Raw genomic sequence first — 19,030 nt, forward strand, 5'->3', positions numbered from 1 at the left:
TTCAACTCTAAATTTGTGTGCTGAAACAAAGAAAAATATAAGGCCTAGAACATAAGACAACAAAACTGTGAAACTCTATTCTGTATTACACAAAACTCACACTATAAAATGAGCAATAAACATGAAATCTCAGGTTTTTTCCTTATTCATCTTAGAATAACTTGTACGCGTAAGACCCAAAAACTCATCAGAGCTTCGAGAAAGGTTTGGTGAGAGAGCCGAAGAACGAAGACGTCGGAGACACGTACGGCAACTTGTCAGCGACTTCGTCTCCGGAGCTTTCTTTTGTCTTTCTCTCATCGTCTTCCTCTCCTTTAATGGCTTCCTTCTCAGCATCGTCCACAATCTGCTCAGAGTCGTTAACATAACTCAAGACAAAAATTATTCCCAAATTGTTTTGCCGTCAAACTAAAAAGTTTTAAAACCAAACCTTTCCGGTGACATCAGGAGAAACAGAGGGGAGAATAACAGTGAGATTGGTTTTAATCCGGTGCAAAGCGTCTTTCGTCATCCCCTGAGCCGCTCCGGCGAAATCCTTGATCACACCTTCCAAAAACTGCTTAGTGTTTTCCAGCGACTCCGACGGAACCGAAGCAGCGGCTAGTTTCTCTAAAACTCTATCTTTAACCGATGCAAGACTCTTCAGCCCCAACACCATCGTCGTCTTCCTCTGCTTATCTCCCTCTTCTGAATCTGATGATTCCACAGGGTTGTTCGGGTTAGGCTTCTCTGAGATTTTGATCGCGTGGTCAGGAGAGTAGAGGTTACCCTGGTCCACGTTTTCGTCGCGTTTTGTAGCGATTTTGATCGCGTGGTCTGGAGAGTATAGCTTCCCCTGCCCCACACCGTCCGAAGCTTCTACGCCGTCGGATTTCGTGGCGGAGATTTGGCGATGATTATCCATTTTGTTGTACTTGACAGTTCAAAAAGTCTTTTTCTCACTTTTTTTTTTTGGGTTTTTGTGTGTGACGGAACAGAGCAAAGCCACTTTAAACCTATCATTCTGGTTTTGTTTTTTGTTTGTGTTAATGTCTCTTCATGACGTGGCAACACGTGTCTTCTGTTATGCGTTACTGGATGGTTAATGGGCTCTATTTAGTTTGTGGTATCAAATAACAAAGGCCCATCAGACGGAGAATGGGTTTTGATTGTTACCGGATTTATCTCAGACCCGACCCGACTCGATCGACCCGGAAATGAAAACAAAATGGGGAAAACACAGAGGCGGCGTTAGACCAAGGAACTGGAGTTACACAGTAGTGAGAGAAGGGAGGAATAAGAAGAGAGGAGAAAGATGAACAAGAAGGAGATCTTCAAGCTAGCGAAAGGTTTCAGGGGAAGAGCGAAGAACTGCATAAGAATTGCTAGGGAGAGAGTAGAGAAAGCTCTTCAGTACTCTTACAGAGATAGGCGTAACAAGAAACGTGAGATGAGAGGTCTCTGGATCGAGCGCATCAACGCCGGTTCTCGTCAACACGGTGTACGTCTTTCCTTTTTCATCCCACAAATTGATATTAGGTTTTTGCCTGATTGCTTCGCGTCACTGCTATAATGCCTTTATTCGATAAATTATGATTTAGTTTAGAAATGACATTTCTGAGATATTGATGGCAGCTTTTAGGTCCGTAATCGAATCCTAGCGATTTAGGGTTTTGTTTGTTCAATTGGGGTGCTTAATTTCGCCGGAGTTGTTGAAATAATTGCTTTTGTTATACGGTATAACTTATACCTAATTGCTTTACTGTCTTCGTCTATGTCAAAAGTTGTAGTTTGATTGTTTATGTTGCTATATCCTCGATAATTTTATTATGCAATGGATCTCTGTGCTTGCATCCACATATTGATAGAGATTGAACTTGCTGAAATGTTGAACGAAGGGCATTTTATACTGCTTGTATCTTATCTTTGATCAATTTTGGTGTTTTCGAAATTCTGAGATATTATGCTTATGAAGATCAATTTTGGAGTTTTCAAATGTATGAGATGCTATCCAAATGGAGATTTTAGGATGTGAATGTCTTACCCTGTAACTATGCAAGTATCATTTCGTGTTGGTAATATTGTTTCCAACTAATCGAAACTGTAATTAATTCCTAATACAAGTAGAGTAACATATTTTTCTAACTTAGTTACTTGGTTTTAGATTTGCAACACATTTTTGATGACTCCTGTTCACTTGTAGTCTTGGTTCCATTGTTTAATGCTCTTTCAAATCTATGCTATTATATGTAGATTAATACTCTGTTTCTTGTGAAAAACATGGATTGACATATTTCATTGGAATCCTAACATCTAAAACCTGAAACAGGTGAACTACGGTAACTTCATCCATGGACTGATGAAGGAGAACATCCAGCTGAACAGGAAAGTCCTCTCTGAGTTATCTATGCACGAACCTTACAGCTTCAAAGCACTTGTGGACGTTTCCCGCAAGTCTTTCCCTGGAAACAAGAACGTGGTCCAAGCATCTCGGAAAGTAGACATTTCATCCATCAATGCCTAGTTAGGACCAAGTTAGTTTCATCTCCTCCTTAAGGACACATAATATTTAGTAATTTGTCAGAATAACATGTACCCCGGTGATACTACTATACTTTTGCAATTTGAGAAAATGTATTTCGTCATCTTATTTCGTTTAGCAAATCTAAATACACTGGTTTGTTTATTACTTTGAGAAAAGAAGATTAATTCACCTAAATAGTTATAGACCTAAACCCTAGGATCGGAACAGTATTTGCTATAATCACGTCATTGCGCATAAATGCCCTGTTATGGAAGAAACAAATACCGGAACCGTGAATCAAAGGGAACTACACCGCATTTGCTACTAGATGAACCCAGAAAACCCCACCGTTGTCGCCGGTGAATGCATTGCTCAACAAATGCGGCTTGGCGAGGAGGCAAATGACGTGAAATCCACAGAGAAACCTTGCAGTCATCGACAAATTTCTTGGCGAAGCAGTGAAGCATGTGAGGCACAATCAACTTCCCCCTGGGGCTCACTCCCACTGACGCCTGGATATAATCTTTCTGAGCTTCTTCAAGTTCTTCGGCTACGTTCTCGGCTGAGTATATTCTCACCTGCAAGTGATTTCTGTGAGAAATTTGCTATGTGGATTCAAAAATTCTGATTTGAAACGCAGATAGATGTGGAAAGATTACTGTAGGAGATGAGTGCATTCCACAGCTGAGAGCGAAAGACACTAGAGGTTCAGGTGTGCTTATCCCTGCTTGTCTCTGTGCTTCTGATACTTTCAGCTTGAGAATGGAGAGAAGCAGAGCCTGAATATCCCGGTTTTGGTAAGAGATATAGAATAGAAAATGAAAAAGTTTCAGAAAATAAAGAAGTTTGAGCTGAGTTTAGTACGATTTGAGGTCGATGCAGTGGAGGGTTCATCTTTAGAGTCATGTATTCGATCGTTGCTGCGTTGTATGAATGCCCACCAACTGTATAAGCAGCCTGATACAACGTCCAAATCAGAGACTTATTTTAACCTGTTTGAACCAAACCAATAAGTTAAGGTAGTTTTGTGTTTGGAGATCAAACCTTTTGCATCAAGGAGAAGAGCTTTATGTCGGTTTTTGGTACGCCGTAAGCTAAGTATGCCTGAATCAGACGACCAGGAAATTGTAAGTTTTGTATCTGCAAACTGAAGTTTAGCGAAAATTCGGAAGACATTATTACATGCATGATCAAGGCATTGTATATGTTGATCCAGAAGGCGAGCTTCTCGTTGTGGCTTAGTTCTGTTGGATTTACTCTGGCAAGTCTTTCGACGAGGTTCCTGTAATAAAAATACCACATAAGAGTTAGCGTTTGTCAAATTCCAAGGGCCTTAACTGAATCTCAGAAGATGCTTAAACTGTGTAAATACCTGAATCTCCATAACTCATCTGAAGCATATCCGAGCCTCTTCTCCTCAACAGACATTGAAGCCACTTCAGTTGCAGATCTGTAACTCCCTATGTCAGCCCAGCTCAGCTTTCCTTGGACTCTATAAGGATCAAATGCATTGCTCTCTGTTGCTAAAACATCTGAGTTCTTCTGAATATCGATCCGTGGTCTCTGTGCCCACCTGGAGATCCGTGAGTGTTCTGAAGGAGACCACCACGATGTTGATGACGATGATGTAGGGTTCTCACGAGAAGAAAAACTGGTAGTCTCTTGTGAGGATTTGGATCCTGCAGATGTCTCTCCTAGAGACACAAATATGTTTCTCATGCATCTAATCATCTCCTTGGATAGTTCATTGGCATTATCAAAACTCTGCAAGGACTTTGCCAGTTTGCTTCTAGGTTGTCCTTTGTGTTCCTTGCGGCGTAATGTTTCGTTCTTTTCAGAAAGTCTAACCAAATCTATAGCATTCTGGGCAACAATGTTGTAATCAGAGCCAGGCACATGAGACAAATATTAAACATACAGAAGAATTTAATTAACATACAGGTGGAGATAGAGAATGCGTGAGGTTATGCTCGGCGAGTTTTCTCTCGTTTCGCTCTTGAATCAGCAAGAAATGTAGAGACATGATCTCTTGTTCGAGCTTAGAGACCGTAGCTTCCATTGCTGCTATATTGGATAGAAGTTCTTGAACCTGCGGGTTTTATAGGAACATTCACAAGGTTCAAGCTTTTATCCATGACCGTCCAAGCTTAGAACTTAAGACAAGTTGGAGAAACATACGCTACGTGGAAGAGAAGATGCGTGAGACAGCTCAATCTTATGGCTTTGATCAGAAGCCTTCAGCAATAGAGCGCGTAGTGCAGTTTCCTTCTGCAATTGATCTCTTAATCGCTGCACCTGTTTCAGACCGTAACAGAGTCTGAGCTGTTACAAATTTTTACAGATTTCTCGACATGATTAAAAGAGAGGTGAGTGAAACTCACATCGTGCTCGAGTTCGAATCTGTAAAGGTGAAACTTGCTTTTCTTGGGGGAATCAAGACCGTTGATCACTTTAGTAACATTCTTTGGCTGTATTTTGAGAGAAAGCTTAAAGTGAAATTGACATCTTGAGGAGCAAGTTAATGGAAACTCTTTCATTGGATTCAAGGAAACTAAACCTGTGAGAGATTAACGGCTTTGGTCTGAGAGAATCTGGACAAAGAACTTGCTCTGCATAACACATCAATGATAGAATTAGGAAGAAACAGAGAGGAGGAAGAAGAAAGACTTATTCAGACAAGAAAAGAAACTGGAAAAAAAGGAATGAAACTTTACTGTTTAGATGCGATCAGAGAGTCTCCAGACATTGTATGATCGATGAATTTGGCTTTAAACTTGGTCTGGATCTCTCCAGTCGCTTAATAATGAAATGACTCAACAAAATGAGATTCAGACAAAGAACCTGGTGATCAGGAAAGAAGAAACAGAAGAGAAGAGAGAGAGAGAGAGAAAGAGAGAGAGCTTGGGACATCTGTGAAGATGAGTTGAATGGGATCGGGTCCAAAGAGGAGACTCAATAAATGCATGAGAAATATTTAGCTATTTGTCACTTTCATCACAGCCCCCATTGCACGAGTTGTTCTACCCAAAAAAACAGAGTAAATTTTAAAGCTCGAACCTTTACCTTCCAAGAAACTTTTTTCTCTTTTAAACCATTCGAGTAAATCTAATAAAAGTTACATTATTCTTAGGCTTTTTATAAATTTTTTAAAATTTGATAATGATGTGTGTATGATTGTTTGTTTTCACGTTATGTTAGTTGGAATATAAAAGGAGATTGCTTTTGGTTTTTTTTGCAAAAGAAATCAGAAGATATGATTGATGATCTTCAAGACTTGAAAGCCAAATAAAATAAATGAGCAACAATTAATGTTTTACCAATTAAAGTTAAAAAAAAATATATAAGAAAGAATGGTAGCAAAGTTGAGGAATCTCCATGAAAGCACATTCCCACTACATGTACTATAGTCCATAACACAGATAAAGTTTACAGTTTAATAGTGAAAGTGTATGATTTGGAAACTCTTTTTTCCAAAGTAAGTCGAGCCAAAATAAATATTCTGCAAGTCCCAATAGTATTATTGTAGTAGTTGACAATCCTCTCCTCTCTATAAGGACTTGCCCTATAAAACTGCTTGGAAATAAATGAAAATAAGAATAACAAAACCAAAAAAAAAAACTATTTTTATTATGAAAGTGTATGCAAATAAATGCAGTGTGTTAAAAGAGATCGAAATGCGAAAGTAACGTATGCATTTTCTTTTGTACAGGAAATAAATGCTCAAGGAAGAAACAAAAAAAAAAATAGTACCTGGCCCAAAACCACGCGCTCTCGGCCTTCTCAATTTCTAAAATATGCGAAAAAGGCCCAATTTCGAGGGTTAGTCCACGGGTTTTTGTAGCACGCGCTCAACGCGCGATAGGTGCGCGTGGGTTTTCATATTATAGCCTCATGAAAAAACGAACCTAAATATATCTCCATTAACTTAGGCTTTAAAAATACTTTTAAGACTTTAAAAATATTTAAAACATTTACAGTCATTTTTAGCTAATCAGACTTTTGTTGCTTTTATTTTTTTAAAAGTTTTGAAAATCATTTTTTTTTTCCTGAACGAATAGGAGAAGAGCAATGTTTGCGATCTAGAGGACAATATGAGTATTGAACCTATTTCTTTGATGCTCGTAATCGTTTTTTCAGTCATTCCTTTCATATATCCATTATCTTTTTTTTTGGGTTTGTGTATTTAGTTGATTTCCTGCTCGCTTCGCATCTGTAGGAGATATTTGGTTATCTCCTTGTTGATTTCGTTAAACGTAAATGTGAATTTGTGTTCAAATTTTTTTATATGAAAATGTGTTGTCTTTCTTAGATTTCCTAATTAAGTTGTGAGTTGTTTTTGTGTTCTTAGTTATACTTTTTTCCGTTTGTCCTCTTGAGTGATTATTTCGATTCAATGTGAGTTGTGTTTTGGAAAAAATTAATTTTCTTAGCTGTTAGTTTATACAGTCCAGGTTGTTTTTTGTTGGCTCAGTTTTCATTTTCATATAATTTAGTTCTACGATTACTAAAGGTGTGTACATCTCTTACCTTCTTTGTCTTTGGTGATGGTTTTGTGAAGTGCTGCCAAATAATGTTAATTGGTTTCTAGTTGTGTTTCCCTGATCCTCTGAAAGTGTTGCTTGTGTTGCCTTGCTTTGATTTAGTTATTCTTTTTGATTTTGTATAGCCCAGTTTTTCTAAGCCGAGTTTTTCTATGATGTAGTTGTCCCTGAAGGTAAAGACCTCTTTGCATATATCTATGTCATGTTGGTCGTAATACTTGAAGACTTTTTTCTTGAGATGGATTGTAGGAAGTTTTTTCAACATATTTTGATCTTCTATGTTCTGATTTTGATGTGATGGTAAGCGGCGGACTTAATTTTTTTTTTTTATATATATCTTTTGTTTACTTGCTATACTTTCAGGTTTGTTCCTTGATTCTCTTGTTTAAATTCTTTTGGAGGTGTCACTATTGTTTAAGAAGGAGAAAATCATAGATTTCTATTTCGAATTGTGGAATTGATTTAAGGTTGATAACATTGGTAAACCATATTGTTGTTCCTTAAGCTAAATGAAAAAGACAAACTTGAGCATTTGTTTGTAGTAGTAGCAGTGTGCGCATCTATTTTCCATGTCATTGACGGTGCAGTAAATAGTTGGTCTGATTGCTGCCAATGTAGTGTAGTATCATTGTAGGCTTTGTACATTGACTCTGTGTAACGCCTTTTTGATATATTTCCAGCATTGATCACCCTTTGCTTTGTTTTGTTTCCAGCCTAGCTTGTCGAGCCAAATTTTTCCTTCCGCTGCGTCACCCCTGCACAACTTCACAATTCCGTAAAGGTACATACCATTCTCATAACTACTTTCTGCCGCCTTCTTCAAGTGCTCCTGCCCTGTTTTTGTGTTGTTCTTTTGAAAATACTCTTGGATCCCTTTGATATAGTGAGCCTCAACATTTCCACTTGTAATGCATTTTTCCATGAGGTCTTGGTATCTCGTTAGTGCTGCTAGTGGATTCATCGCTAGGGACCTTAGGTTGATATTCTTGTAGACTCAGTGATCTTGGGCTGCCTTGGCTAGATGTGGTGATGCTTGCATAACATGTCTCACGGTTGTGCATGAAATCTTAGCAACTTGAGAGATTATATCTCCGAGGATGTCGTTTGGTAGTTCTTCAAGGGAATAGTGTGTGTTTCGCAGCATTTTTTGCAAGTTGTGTTTGATTTTTAGGTTAAGACTTTTTCCTACTGTTATTTATAGGCTGGACGATATGCCGCGTTACACACGAATTAATTTTTAAAATATATAAGACAATGCTAAAGTGTTAATAAATTTTTCTGTAGCTTTTTTATTTTGTAGATTTTTTTTTCTGAACAATATCAAATGTAGTTTGAATATTTTCATTTACTTTTGTTAATGATATTAGTTAGTTGAGTTTCTGAATTGTTAATCTTGATGTCTATATTCATTCTAGATGTTAGTAATAAAATATTCTTTATAAGCTTATATACAGAGTGAAGATATTTTTTTTCATGATAAGAAATGGCAGCAAATTCATGTTTTATTTTCTTTGGATAGTACTGTGAATGAATTAAAAGTATAAGTAACATAAATCATTATGATGAAATTTTAAAGTATGAAATCTTAACTTTGTACAATAAAACTATAATTTGTCGGCCTGAAATGCTATTATCTATCCTTCATGACAACAATTAGTCAGTAATACATGTTTTCATGCGATAATTTATAGCTAAGCGTGTTTGTTACTTGTCAATCATTTTCCATCAAAGTAAAAGTTGATTTGATTTTGTATCTAGAACTGGTAGAGCACACAAAAGATTATGCGGCAGAATTCATGCCAATCACTTAAGCTTTTCCACTTACTATATGCAATGGATTATGGACACATACACACCCATATACATACCCATTTGCATTATTTGCATTGGAGGTGCAACAATCTAAGCGAAAACATAACTTTGGCTCTACTTTAACTGGTTTTTCCGACCAAACTACTAACAAAACTTACAACACTTTCATTCTCTCCACTCTTGCACTAACGCACCACCTCCTCACATTCTTCGTCTTTTTATGTGACAAACGAATTGATCATCATCAGCATAGACATCATGGTGTTGTATTTCCTCCTGTCAATGCATCTTCAAGCACTACAAGAAAATAATTTTATTAAGACGAAATATTTAGTCACAATTAAAATTATTTAGTCACAATATAAACATTGTTACGCATTTGTGATGTTTTTTGAATGGTTGCAATACAATGGTCACAAATTTTTATTTGTAACAAAAACGTCACAAGAGTTGCAACGAATATATTAGTAACCATTTTGGGATTCTTGAGAAATATGTATAGTGAGGATATACTATGTTCAATGTAGTATGTATATATGTTCTAATCATGCAATAGCAGGAAGTTTATAAAATATCTAATATACAAAAGTGTAAGTTCTATACCTTTGACGAAAATAAAAATTTAAAACTGATCAGATTTGTATTTAATTGCCATGACAGTCTTACAAATTATATCAGAGTATTGAATAAGAGAATGTCTATTAGCCTAACCTTAATTTGAGGCAGTTACGTTGTGGAAGCTTAGCATTTATAACTTTCAAACTCTTTCGCAGTGACGTTTCTTTTTCTTAACTTCCTAAATGAAAAACGCAAACAAAAGTACAGAAAATAATCAAATCATGATATGTAGTTCAATTATTTTAACCCCATGAAGCACATTATTAATAAGAGTACATACGAACAGTTAAATAAACACAAAATGGTTTGACCAACAAAGGAAAAAGTGTTTGATCGGCATAGGAAAAGCCCAACAAAATCACTCTTCCTAATGTAAGTCGTACCTATGATTTAGCAATTGGAGGAGTCTTCGTATGTAGGTCTCTGGATTTTTCTCCTCATCCAAAGCTTTTCACCTGCAAGAAATCAACAAATTTACTACATATAAAAAGGTTTAGATAAGCAACATAAGTTATTATAGATTGGACATATTCCACATGCGTCAGACTATATCCATATCAAACGAAGATAATACTAAACTTTAATATAAGTTCTCCAAATACAAAATTTATTATAAGTTCTTAAGAAAGAGCAGCTACCTGGCGTTTTTGGCTACGTAAGTGATTGATAAACCAAACTGAAACCATCAGTCAAGGTTTTTAAATCTGGGAAAAAAAGATCAGAAAATGAATCACCAATCGGAGGAAGCAAAAGAAATACGGAGTGGATGTTTTTTTTTGGTTAGACACTTACATTCCGGAATGAGTTGCACTTCCCCGAACAATATGTCATTATCACCAGGATTTGAAACGTTTAAGCCCTAATCCTAATTAACGTCCATGAGACCAGTTTCATCTCTGGAACTTGCACATACCCGAGAAAACAATGAAATAAGAAAGGGTGAAACCCTCAGATAGGATGTGAAGCGATTGGAAGTAGAAGAATGGACGTTTCGTTTTTAAATGTGATGAAGGAGGTGAGGTCGAACCTCCCTCGAAATCCTACATATATATATATATATAGTCATAGAAAGCAACCTAAAATCTAATTGACGTTTCATATTAGAAATCTCAAATAATTAGGGGTTTCAAAAAAATTTGGTGCAAAAAATAATAGAAAATGGTTAATGGATAGTTTATAAAATTTGGCCTTATTAAATAGAAAGAGTAGCTGAGGTGGCAGCACCAGGAATCAGAAAAAAGAACTTTATATGTATATTTTTAATACTGTTCGTTTTCTTCACTTTTGTTGTTGCACCTTTTTATTTTGAAAGTATTCAAAAAATATATTAAGGTTAATTCAATAGAAATATATATTCTTTTTGTATCCTATAGCTTAGTTTAACACTTTTCTAGTTTCCACAAATTTAAGAGAATTCAGATGAGTTTCTACCCAAAAGAAAAGTATTTGTGTGGTTTGAGTTATTACCTCCGAAATTAGATTATTTTCTTCCAAATATAGAACCTTCAAATAGCTTCCATCAGATTAAAAAATATAACAGAAAAATCTCTCAACCCATAATAGTAATAATTACCTTCTCTTTTTTATCATTATAGAAAAATGCGGTGATTCTATTTTATTTTTCAAAAAAAAAAAAAATCTTCCAAGTTTAACACTTAATTATTAAGGGGGAATAGTAATGAAATTTCTCAATCTCTTTTAGTTTGTTCCTTTTACAAAAAGAAAGGAAGAAGAAGAAGAAAAAAAGCTGTTAATAATAATAATGTGGCTACCGAAAGCAGAAGCAACAAATAAAGAAACAAGAAGTGGTTCTGTGGCGATTGCAATAGATAAAGACAAAAGTAGTCAAAATGCTATCAAATGGACTTTGGAGAATCTTGCTTCTCGTGGACAAACTCTTGCTCTTATTCATGTCCTTCCCAAATCTCAATCTTCTTTAGGTTAACATTTCACTGCAATCTCATGCACATACTATAATTAGAATCCCTATTTTGTTTATTTTGCTCAATGTTTTCTTTCTTTGTTTTGCGCAAAGGTTTGAGTTTCTTTTTCGGGCCGGGTTTTCACTTTTGTGTTTCATGCATGCAGATATTGAAGAAGGAATATCACATAAGCAGCAAATGGAGAAACAAACGAAAGATCTCTTTGTATCCTTCCACTGTTACTGCAGCCGCAAAGAGGTGTTTTATTAAAATAATAATACCTATTGAAACCAATTTAACTTTTGGTTGAATGAATATATCACATGAGTAGTTAGCTTTTTTTTATTTTACTTTTGGATCATTATTTCTGCATGCAGATTCATTGTCAGGACGTTGTGCTTGAAGACGCAGACAAAGTCAAAGCGATTGTCGAATATGTTACGGTTTCTTCGATTGAGAATTTAGTTCTTGGTGCTCCATCACGGAACAGCTTTATGCGGTAACTAAAACTGATTAGGGTTTTGGTTTATTAGTTTACGTGCGGAAGAAGTATATATTAACCAAATTTAGGGTTTCCTTTGATGATTTTGTTCCTTAACAGAAGATTCAAAACGGATTTACCAGCGAGTGTGTCAAAGGCTGCTCCAGATTTCTGCAATGTTTACGTTATCTCCAAAGGAAAGATCTCTTCGGTACGAAACGCCTCGCGTCCTGCTCCTTATCATCCATCAGCTCTTAACGAATCAGAGAGTCATCATGACACTATTCCCCTTGAGAGAAAACATAAAACAGGTCAGAGTTTTAATCTTCAGAGGAAATATTGTTGCTTGCGTGACAAGCATCTCAAAACACATTGTTAAATCTGTCCCATCTTCCTTGTTTTCAACAGCTAACACACAGGCCTTGCATAGAGGACGAAGATCAGTAGATTCAGATGGTACCAGGTATTATATTCTGTTAGGTTAAACAAATCGCTGTGTAACTATACCTCAACAATTTCGTAAATCTTGGTTTCGACATTTGTAGATTAGGGGTTCCGAAACCGCCACAAGGACATATGAAATTAGTGGGGGATTTCTCAGATTCAGAGTCCGAGTTCTCATTCATCAGTGCTTCTCAACATGAATCCGACATTTCCTTCATCAGCAGCTCGGGGAGGCCGAGTGTAGACCGATCATCATTTACCTACGATCTACCAGAATCAGCAAGATCCTCAAGAATGTCAACGAGCTCAGATCAGAGCATCGGGTCTCATAGATTAGGAATCAAGTTTACGGATCTGAGTTATCTCAATGGTTCTTCTACGGTTTCTGAAGAGAGTGGAAGAAATTCTTGTTCTTATTCATCTCAGAGCTTGGTATAAGTTGGAATCAACTCATGATTTTGTGTCGCTCCCAGATTTGTTTTTCTATTACATTCCATGAAAATGTTTGTATTGTTGTTGCAGGATGATGTTGAAGCTCAAATGAGGAGACTCCGTTTAGAGCTGAAACAAACTATGGATATGTATAGCTCAGCTTGCAGAGAAGCTTTAACCGCAAGGCACGAGGTAATTGTTATACATACATCTATATCTCCAAGTTGTTCTTCACCTCAAGAGGGTTGATTCATAAATTTGGTTACAATCTGGATTAGGCGACAGAGCTGCAAAAGCTAAGGACAGAAGAGGAAAGACGATTCGAGGAACTAAAGATGACAGAGGAAACAGCAATGTCAATAGTGGAAAACGAGAGAGCAAAAGCCAAAACAGCCTTGGAAGCTGCTGAAGCTGCTGAAGCTGCAAACAGGCTTGCTGAAGTGGAAGCAAAGAGGAGGCTAAACGCAGAGATGAAGGTATTGAAAGAAAGCGGTTCTTTCTCTCGACATAGCATCGTTCGATACAGGAAATACACTGTTCAAGAAATCGAAGAAGGTACAGATAACTTTGCAGAGTCGAGAAAAGTTGGAGAAGGAGGGTATGGACCTGTGTTTAGAGGTCATCTTGATCACACAAGTGTTGCTGTTAAGGTTTTACGCCCTGACGCTGCTCAAGGAAGATCACAGTTTCACAAAGAGGTAACAATACATCGATCTTCTCTACAATTTTTCTCCATTAACTCTGTTTTCCCTATAGTTTTTACTTGTGTTACAAGAAAAAGGTTATTAAATGAAATTTTTTAAAAAACTTGATGTGTTTTGACGCTCAGGTTGAAGTACTAAGCTGCATAAGACATCCAAACATGGTGCTTCTCTTAGGAGCTTGTCCAGAATTCGGTATTCTCGTCTATGAATATATGGCCAAAGGAAGCTTAGATGACCGCCTTTTCAGACGCGGAAACACGCCGCCGATTTCATGGCAATTGCGTTTCAGAATCGCTGCTGAGATCGCTACGGGTCTCCTCTTCCTCCACCAGACCAAACCAGAACCAATTGTCCACAGAGACTTGAAACCAGGAAACGTACTTCTCGACCACAATTACGTCAGCAAGATCAGCGACGTCGGGCTTGCAAGACTCGTCCCCGCTGTAGCTGAAAACGTGACCCAGTACCGAGTAACATCAGCTGCAGGAACGTTTTGTTACATCGACCCTGAGTATCAACAAACCGGAATGTTGGGTGTGAAGTCGGATGTTTACTCTCTCGGAATCATGCTTTTGCAGCTTTTGACGGCGAAGCAGCCAATGGGTTTGGCTTATTACGTGGAACAAGCGATTGAAGAAGGGACATTGAAAGATATGCTTGATCCTGCAGTACCAGATTGGCCAGTAGAGGAAGCTTTGGCTCTTGCGAAGTTATCGCTACAATGTGCAGAGTTACGAAGAAAAGATAGGCCTGATCTTGGTAAAGAAATAATGCCTGAGCTTAATAGACTTAGAGAGCTTGGTGAAGAGAGTCTTGAGTCTGTGTATTATGCTGGACAAGGAAGATCTTCACATCCTAGTCAAGTCTCATATTCATCGGTAAGACTTGTTAATCCGAAAACATTTCTACTAGATTCGATGTCTCTCTAGCTGTGATGGTTGATGTTATTGTGGGTATTGCAGGATGGTAGGAGTGCTCCTTTGATATCAAATACAGGATCTTCTATGTCAAACCCATAGTTTTGAGGAATTTGGTAAGATATAACCTCTTGTTTCATCTTAAGTTAATGTCTAATTAAGTTTCGCTGAGATAAACACTCATGATTGAGATTTTGATTTGCAGGAGATAACTTCAGTAGAAGCAAGCCAAGAGTAATTCATATTTTGAGCTGAAGAAAAAGGTGGCTACGATTTTATTAGATTCGGATTTGTGTATAAAAAGTTGTGTATATTTTGTATTAAAGAAACCATATGTATATACGTGGAAATATGAATTTCCCATGCACATTCATGTTGGAGAAAATGTGAAATTATAATTTTAACTATGAATTACATGTTGGTCGACACGTAACTCACAGTAGAGAACAACGTGGGAATGTTCTGACGTTGTCAAGTGTTCCGACAAAAAAAGTCGTTTTTAACAGTGTTTAAAAAGAGCATTATTTTTCTAAGAAACGAGGATTCAGAAACAATGGGACAAGGTAAAGAAGTTACCTCCCTCTGTTCTTTGCTGATGCATCCAAGTTTAAAAAGACTCTATGGTCTCTGTTTTTGTTTGTTTGTTTGTTTGTTTGATGAGTTCAGTTTATTGTATTAATCAGGAAAGAGGAGAAATATTCTTCTTTTATAGGCCAAAGGTTAACAAAGAAGAAGCTCACAGTGTGGACGATGTTCAAAGGTTCTACATAGTGATGCGTCCTGAGTCCGGTGAGAATCCCACCGAGGAGAAACAAGACCCTCTTTCAGGTAAAGAAGGTTCCGATAAATATTCCGGTGACGGAGACGCGACTACTAGCTCTTCCGGCGCCAAGAACCAAGGTGGTGAAGGAGGACACGGCGTCGAGGTAGCTAGAAGAAGAATTAAGAACAAAACACTACTGATTAAGCTCTTCACTATTACTTAGACTAAATATGATTGATATTTTCATCTCAATCTTTGTAGAAAGTGAACATCGAGAAGCAGCTTCTGCTACGATTCATTGTTATGGTTAGGAAAAGTCTACCTGATCCGAGCAAGAAGTCGCAACCTTTTTGGGGATTCGTGGAGATGGTGACCACAAATGTTGAAGATGTTAAAGCTGCTCTCAAAGGAGGTAATAATTTCTTGCATTTTATGATATTGTTTGGTGAGTTTATATGATGATGATTTGTTTTCTCAGAGGAGTATGAGACGAAGACACGAGGACATAGGCACAAACCGCGGGCGAGAGCTGTCGGAGAAGGAATCTATCCAATTCTTCGACATAAGCCTAGTCCGACACGAAAACACCATACACATCTTGTCTACAAGCTCGAGTTCCCATCGAACAGAGCACAGGAGCCACAAGAGTCGATGAACATCGAACCCGAAGGATCTTTCTTGATCCAAATACGAAATCCAGAGCAAGGAGGAGGAGGAGGAAGGTCAGGGTTTGGTGGGCTGCAGAGAAAGAGAAGGGCCCAGTTTCCGGCACATCTTCAAGCCCATCTAGGTCATACCCGGTTTGGGGCAGCGGACCCTCCCGATTTCCTGAATTACGAAGGATGCGAGTTGTTGCTNTTTGTTTGTTTGATGAGTTCAGTTTATTGTATTAATCAGGAAAGAGGAGAAATATTCTTCTTTTATAGGCCAAAGGTTAACAAAGAAGAAGCTCACAGTGTGGACGATGTTCAAAGGTTCTACATAGTGATGCGTCCTGAGTCCGGTGAGAATCCCACCGAGGAGAAACAAGACCCTCTTTCAGGTAAAGAAGGTTCCGATAAATATTCCGGTGACGGAGACGCGACTACTAGCTCTTCCGGCGCCAAGAACCAAGGTGGTGAAGGAGGACACGGCGTCGAGGTAGCTAGAAGAAGAATTAAGAACAAAACACTACTGATTAAGCTCTTCACTATTACTTAGACTAAATATGATTGATATTTTCATCTCAATCTTTGTAGAAAGTGAACATCGAGAAGCAGCTTCTGCTACGATTCATTGTTATGGTTAGGAAAAGTCTACCTGATCCGAGCAAGAAGTCGCAACCTTTTTGGGGATTCGTGGAGATGGTGACCACAAATGTTGAAGATGTTAAAGCTGCTCTCAAAGGAGGTAATAATTTCTTGCATTTTATGATATTGTTTGGTGAGTTTATATGATGATGATTTGTTTTCTCAGAGGAGTATGAGACGAAGACACGAGGACATAGGCACAAACCGCGGGCGAGAGCTGTCGGAGAAGGAATCTATCCAATTCTTCGACATAAGCCTAGTCCGACACGAAAACACCATACACATCTTGTCTACAAGCTCGAGTTCCCATCGAACAGAGCACAGGAGCCACAAGAGTCGATGAACATCGAACCCGAAGGATCTTTCTTGATCCAAATACGAAATCCAGAGCAAGGAGGAGGAGGAGGAAGGTCAGGGTTTGGTGGGCTGCAGAGAAAGAGAAGGGCCCAGTTTCCGGCACATCTTCAAGCCCATCTAGGTCATACCCGGTTTGGGGCAGCGGACCCTCCCGATTTCCTGAATTACGAAGGATGCGAGTTGTTGCTGATCTCGGCGTCTGATGATATAGAGGAAGAGTTAGGGGTGGAGTTGGAGCCTGAGGGTGATGGTGATGAATCGACGTACGATCTTTTGAAGACTTTTGGGGACGATGTTGAAGCCACTCCCCTGCTTCGCGGTACATGGGAGTAACGGTGGGATGCTCACTAATCAGTGATATTAGTATTATTTAGATGATAAGCTACTAGCTAGTGTAGTGTTTTAAAGACGAGTCAGGACGGCTTTAGGTGGTTTTAAATTGTCTTTCTCGGGTAAAATGGTGATGTACTGATGTGTCTCTCGGGGTTAAGTTTGGTGTATCTATAACCTGTTTGAAAACATGACTCTAAATTTTGGTTTAAGATATCAAGTGTCACTGAGAAGTGCTTGCTTATCATTCATTCATTCTAGCCAAACCTAACATTATTTGGTCAGATGAGAGGAAAAACAAAAACTTTAAAACATGTTCAATGAATTCATAACCTACCTCACTCGTTCACTCACTCTATATATGTGCAAATGAGGATTAGATACCTTTTATCAGAGAAAGATTGGAGCCATGACAAGCGTGATAGTCGCCAACATTTTGATGAGAACGTGAATCGACGGTCCGGCTGTGTCCTTAAAAGGGTCTCCCACACTTCGCCATTTAAAAAAAATGATTTCACATTAGAAAACTGTTCCGACTTTGTAACATTAAAAGTTAAAGGAAATGACCAATGAAGAAGAAAATGAAAGATTGCTTACGTATCGCCAGTTACTGCAGCTTTGTGGGAATCACTTCCTTTGCCTCCAAGTGCTCCAGTCTCAATGTATTTCTTTGCATTGTCCCAAGCACCTCCTGCTGTATTTAAGAAGAGTGCCATCAAGATACCACATACTGTTGCAAACATTAGCATTGCAGCTACTACTTTTGCTCCAAGCAGAGGTTGTCCCGTGTAGTATCCCAATATCCGGAACACGAAACCTGAGGACACCAAATACAGAGGGTTTTATCATTATGTCTGTTTCTCTCTCGTTTCACAGATTAACCAACGTGTTACTGACTCACCAACTGCAATGGGTGATACTATAGCCAAAGCTCCTGGTTTTATCATTTCCCTCAAAGCTGAAGATGCGACAATGGCAACACATCGACCATAATCTGGTTTCTCCTTGTAGTCCTGTTACATAAAGTTCAGAAGGACACCCAATGGAAAAAGGAAGAAAAGGGAACGGACTTGAGAGGAAGTATATTTACCATTATGCCAGGCCTCTCAATGAACTGTCTTCTTACTTCGTTGACAACCTCCTGTGCAGTTCGACCAACTGCTGCACAAGCCCAAGCGCTAAAGAGGAAAATAAGCATGGCACCTAACAACCCACCTATGAAGACTTCTGGGATAGCAATATCAACCTGGTTAGATAAGAGGATAAGGATAAGTACGAGGAGGTGCCTGAAAATAGAATGGAATAAGAGGTAACAAAATTCAACAAAGAGAAATAATATACATACCTCTTTGAAAGACACATTAGCAAACGCTGAAACCTCGTCCATATAGGCACTAAAGAGAAGGAATGATGCGAGGGCAGCAGATCCAATAGCAAACCCTTTGGTTGTTGCTTTTGTGGTGTTCCCAACAGCATCAAGAACATCTGTGATCTCACGAACACTTTCTGGCTGCAAGAGGTAAGAGACTATTATTTTCCCATGAGCTTGAAAATCAAAGATACAAAATAGTAATGATTCCAACCACTCATGTGACATCTACCTGCTGGCTCATCTCAACAATTCCACCTGCATTATCAGCTATAGGACCAAACATGTCCATTGTAAGCACATAAGCTGCAGTGCTTAGCATTCCCATTGTAGCTACAGCGGTTCCAAATAGACCTCCAATGGGGTTTCCATTTTCATCCATAAGCCCCGAGGTATTTCCCAGCCAAAAAGCAGAAATAATAGCTACACTTATAACTAAAACAGGAAGAGCCGTGGACTCCAGACCCAAGCTGACCCCAGCAATTATATTGGTTCCATGACCAGTGGAGCTCGCAAGAGCCAATGTCCGGACAGGCTCATACTTATAG

General features: G+C 38.3%; 7 protein-coding genes and 1 long non-coding RNA gene across 9 annotated transcripts; 4 read left to right on the plus strand and 4 right to left on the minus strand.

Moving 5' to 3' along the window:
* Window positions 53-986, minus strand: LOC104775776. The gene is made up of 2 exons (XM_010499699.2): window positions 431-986; window positions 53-346 (listed from the first exon to the last, which is right to left on the minus strand). The coding sequence occupies exons 1-2, from the start codon at window positions 902-904 to the stop codon at window positions 188-190; spliced, it is 633 nt and encodes a 210-aa protein (XP_010498001.1). The 5' UTR covers window positions 905-986; the 3' UTR covers window positions 53-187.
* On the plus strand, window positions 1,214-2,665 carry LOC104775777 (50S ribosomal protein L20-like). The gene is made up of 2 exons (XM_010499700.1): window positions 1,214-1,480; window positions 2,309-2,665. The coding sequence occupies exons 1-2, from the start codon at window positions 1,295-1,297 to the stop codon at window positions 2,501-2,503; spliced, it is 381 nt and encodes a 126-aa protein (XP_010498002.1). The 5' UTR covers window positions 1,214-1,294; the 3' UTR covers window positions 2,504-2,665.
* Window positions 2,718-5,529, minus strand: LOC104775778. Of its 2 annotated transcripts, none has more exons than XM_010499703.2 (11): window positions 5,218-5,529; window positions 5,061-5,112; window positions 4,885-4,971; window positions 4,682-4,792; window positions 4,443-4,592; window positions 3,876-4,366; window positions 3,686-3,785; window positions 3,548-3,607; window positions 3,368-3,460; window positions 3,163-3,282; window positions 2,718-3,081 (listed from the first exon to the last, which is right to left on the minus strand). In XM_010499703.2, exons 1-11 carry the CDS (start codon window positions 5,247-5,249, stop codon window positions 2,770-2,772), a joined length of 1,608 nt encoding a protein of 535 aa, XP_010498005.1. In that variant the 5' UTR covers window positions 5,250-5,529; the 3' UTR covers window positions 2,718-2,769. The 2 variants fall into 2 exon arrangements, with proteins under 2 accessions (XP_010498005.1, XP_010498003.1); XM_010499701.2 differs by having other exon boundaries at window positions 4,682-4,798; window positions 5,218-5,528.
* On the minus strand, window positions 8,975-9,932 carry LOC104775779. The gene is made up of 3 exons (XR_002037043.1): window positions 9,858-9,932; window positions 9,568-9,652; window positions 8,975-9,153 (listed from the first exon to the last, which is right to left on the minus strand). It is a non-coding gene; the product is annotated as an uncharacterized LOC104775779 (long non-coding RNA).
* LOC104775780 (U-box domain-containing protein 35-like) lies at window positions 11,129-14,759 on the plus strand. Its single transcript, XM_010499704.1, has 11 exons — window positions 11,129-11,414; window positions 11,563-11,654; window positions 11,774-11,895; window positions 11,998-12,188; window positions 12,286-12,340; window positions 12,423-12,753; window positions 12,844-12,945; window positions 13,032-13,451; window positions 13,583-14,335; window positions 14,420-14,490; window positions 14,580-14,759. Exons 1-10 carry the CDS (start codon window positions 11,237-11,239, stop codon window positions 14,474-14,476), a joined length of 2,301 nt encoding a protein of 766 aa, XP_010498006.1. The 5' UTR covers window positions 11,129-11,236; the 3' UTR covers window positions 14,477-14,490; window positions 14,580-14,759.
* On the plus strand, window positions 14,906-15,989 carry LOC104778743 (the record flags this gene model as incomplete). Its single annotated transcript, XM_019243490.1, has 3 exons — window positions 14,906-15,300; window positions 15,399-15,549; window positions 15,616-15,989. Coding segments are annotated over exons 1-3 (831 nt in total), but the record flags the coding sequence as incomplete, so codon positions are not given.
* LOC104775781 lies at window positions 16,002-17,325 on the plus strand. Its single transcript, XM_010499705.2, has 3 exons — window positions 16,002-16,277; window positions 16,376-16,526; window positions 16,593-17,325. Exons 1-3 carry the CDS (start codon window positions 16,008-16,010, stop codon window positions 17,114-17,116), a joined length of 945 nt encoding a protein of 314 aa, XP_010498007.2. The 5' UTR covers window positions 16,002-16,007; the 3' UTR covers window positions 17,117-17,325.
* LOC104778744 (pyrophosphate-energized membrane proton pump 3-like) lies at window positions 17,335-19,029 on the minus strand (the record flags this gene model as incomplete). The annotated part of the gene is made up of 6 exons (XM_010503184.1): window positions 17,335-17,603; window positions 17,711-17,930; window positions 18,015-18,126; window positions 18,204-18,359; window positions 18,459-18,623; window positions 18,715-19,029. Coding segments are annotated over 6 exons (1,068 nt in total), but the record flags the coding sequence as incomplete, so codon positions are not given.

This window comes from Camelina sativa, chromosome 3 (assembly GCF_000633955.1).
Source record: "Camelina sativa cultivar DH55 chromosome 3, Cs, whole genome shotgun sequence".
NCBI classification, from domain to species: domain Eukaryota; kingdom Viridiplantae; phylum Streptophyta; class Magnoliopsida; order Brassicales; family Brassicaceae; genus Camelina; species Camelina sativa.

Coding starts and splice junctions, on each gene's coding strand:
- LOC104775781 (XM_010499705.2), top strand. CDS start 16,008: ATGAGTTCAGTTTATTGTATTAATCAGGAAAGAGGAGAAATATTCTTC. Junction 16,278..16,375: donor AAGGAGGACACGGCGTCGAG/GTAGCTAGAAGA, acceptor CAATCTTTGTAG/AAAGTGAACATCGAGAAGCA. Junction 16,527..16,592: donor TAAAGCTGCTCTCAAAGGAG/GTAATAATTTCT, acceptor TTGTTTTCTCAG/AGGAGTATGAGACGAAGACA.
- LOC104775777 (XM_010499700.1), top strand. CDS start 1,295: ATGAACAAGAAGGAGATCTTCAAGCTAGCGAAAGGTTTCAGGGGAAGA. Junction 1,481..2,308: donor CCGGTTCTCGTCAACACGGT/GTACGTCTTTCC, acceptor AACCTGAAACAG/GTGAACTACGGTAACTTCAT.
- LOC104775776 (XM_010499699.2), bottom strand. CDS start 904: ATGGATAATCATCGCCAAATCTCCGCCACGAAATCCGACGGCGTAGAA. Junction 347..430: donor CTCCTGATGTCACCGGAAAG/GTTTGGTTTTAA, acceptor GACTCTGAGCAG/ATTGTGGACGATGCTGAGAA.
- LOC104775780 (XM_010499704.1), top strand. CDS start 11,237: ATGTGGCTACCGAAAGCAGAAGCAACAAATAAAGAAACAAGAAGTGGT. Junction 11,415..11,562: donor CAAATCTCAATCTTCTTTAG/GTTAACATTTCA, acceptor TCATGCATGCAG/ATATTGAAGAAGGAATATCA. Junction 11,655..11,773: donor GTTACTGCAGCCGCAAAGAG/GTGTTTTATTAA, acceptor TTCTGCATGCAG/ATTCATTGTCAGGACGTTGT.
- LOC104775778 (XM_010499701.2), bottom strand. CDS start 5,249: ATGTCTGGAGACTCTCTGATCGCATCTAAACA. Junction 4,593..4,681: donor CATCTTCTCTTCCACGTAGC/GTATGTTTCTCC, acceptor TAAAACCCGCAG/GTTCAAGAACTTCTATCCAA. Junction 3,461..3,547: donor TCTTCTCCTTGATGCAAAAG/GTTTGATCTCCA, acceptor ACGTTGTATCAG/GCTGCTTATACAGTTGGTGG.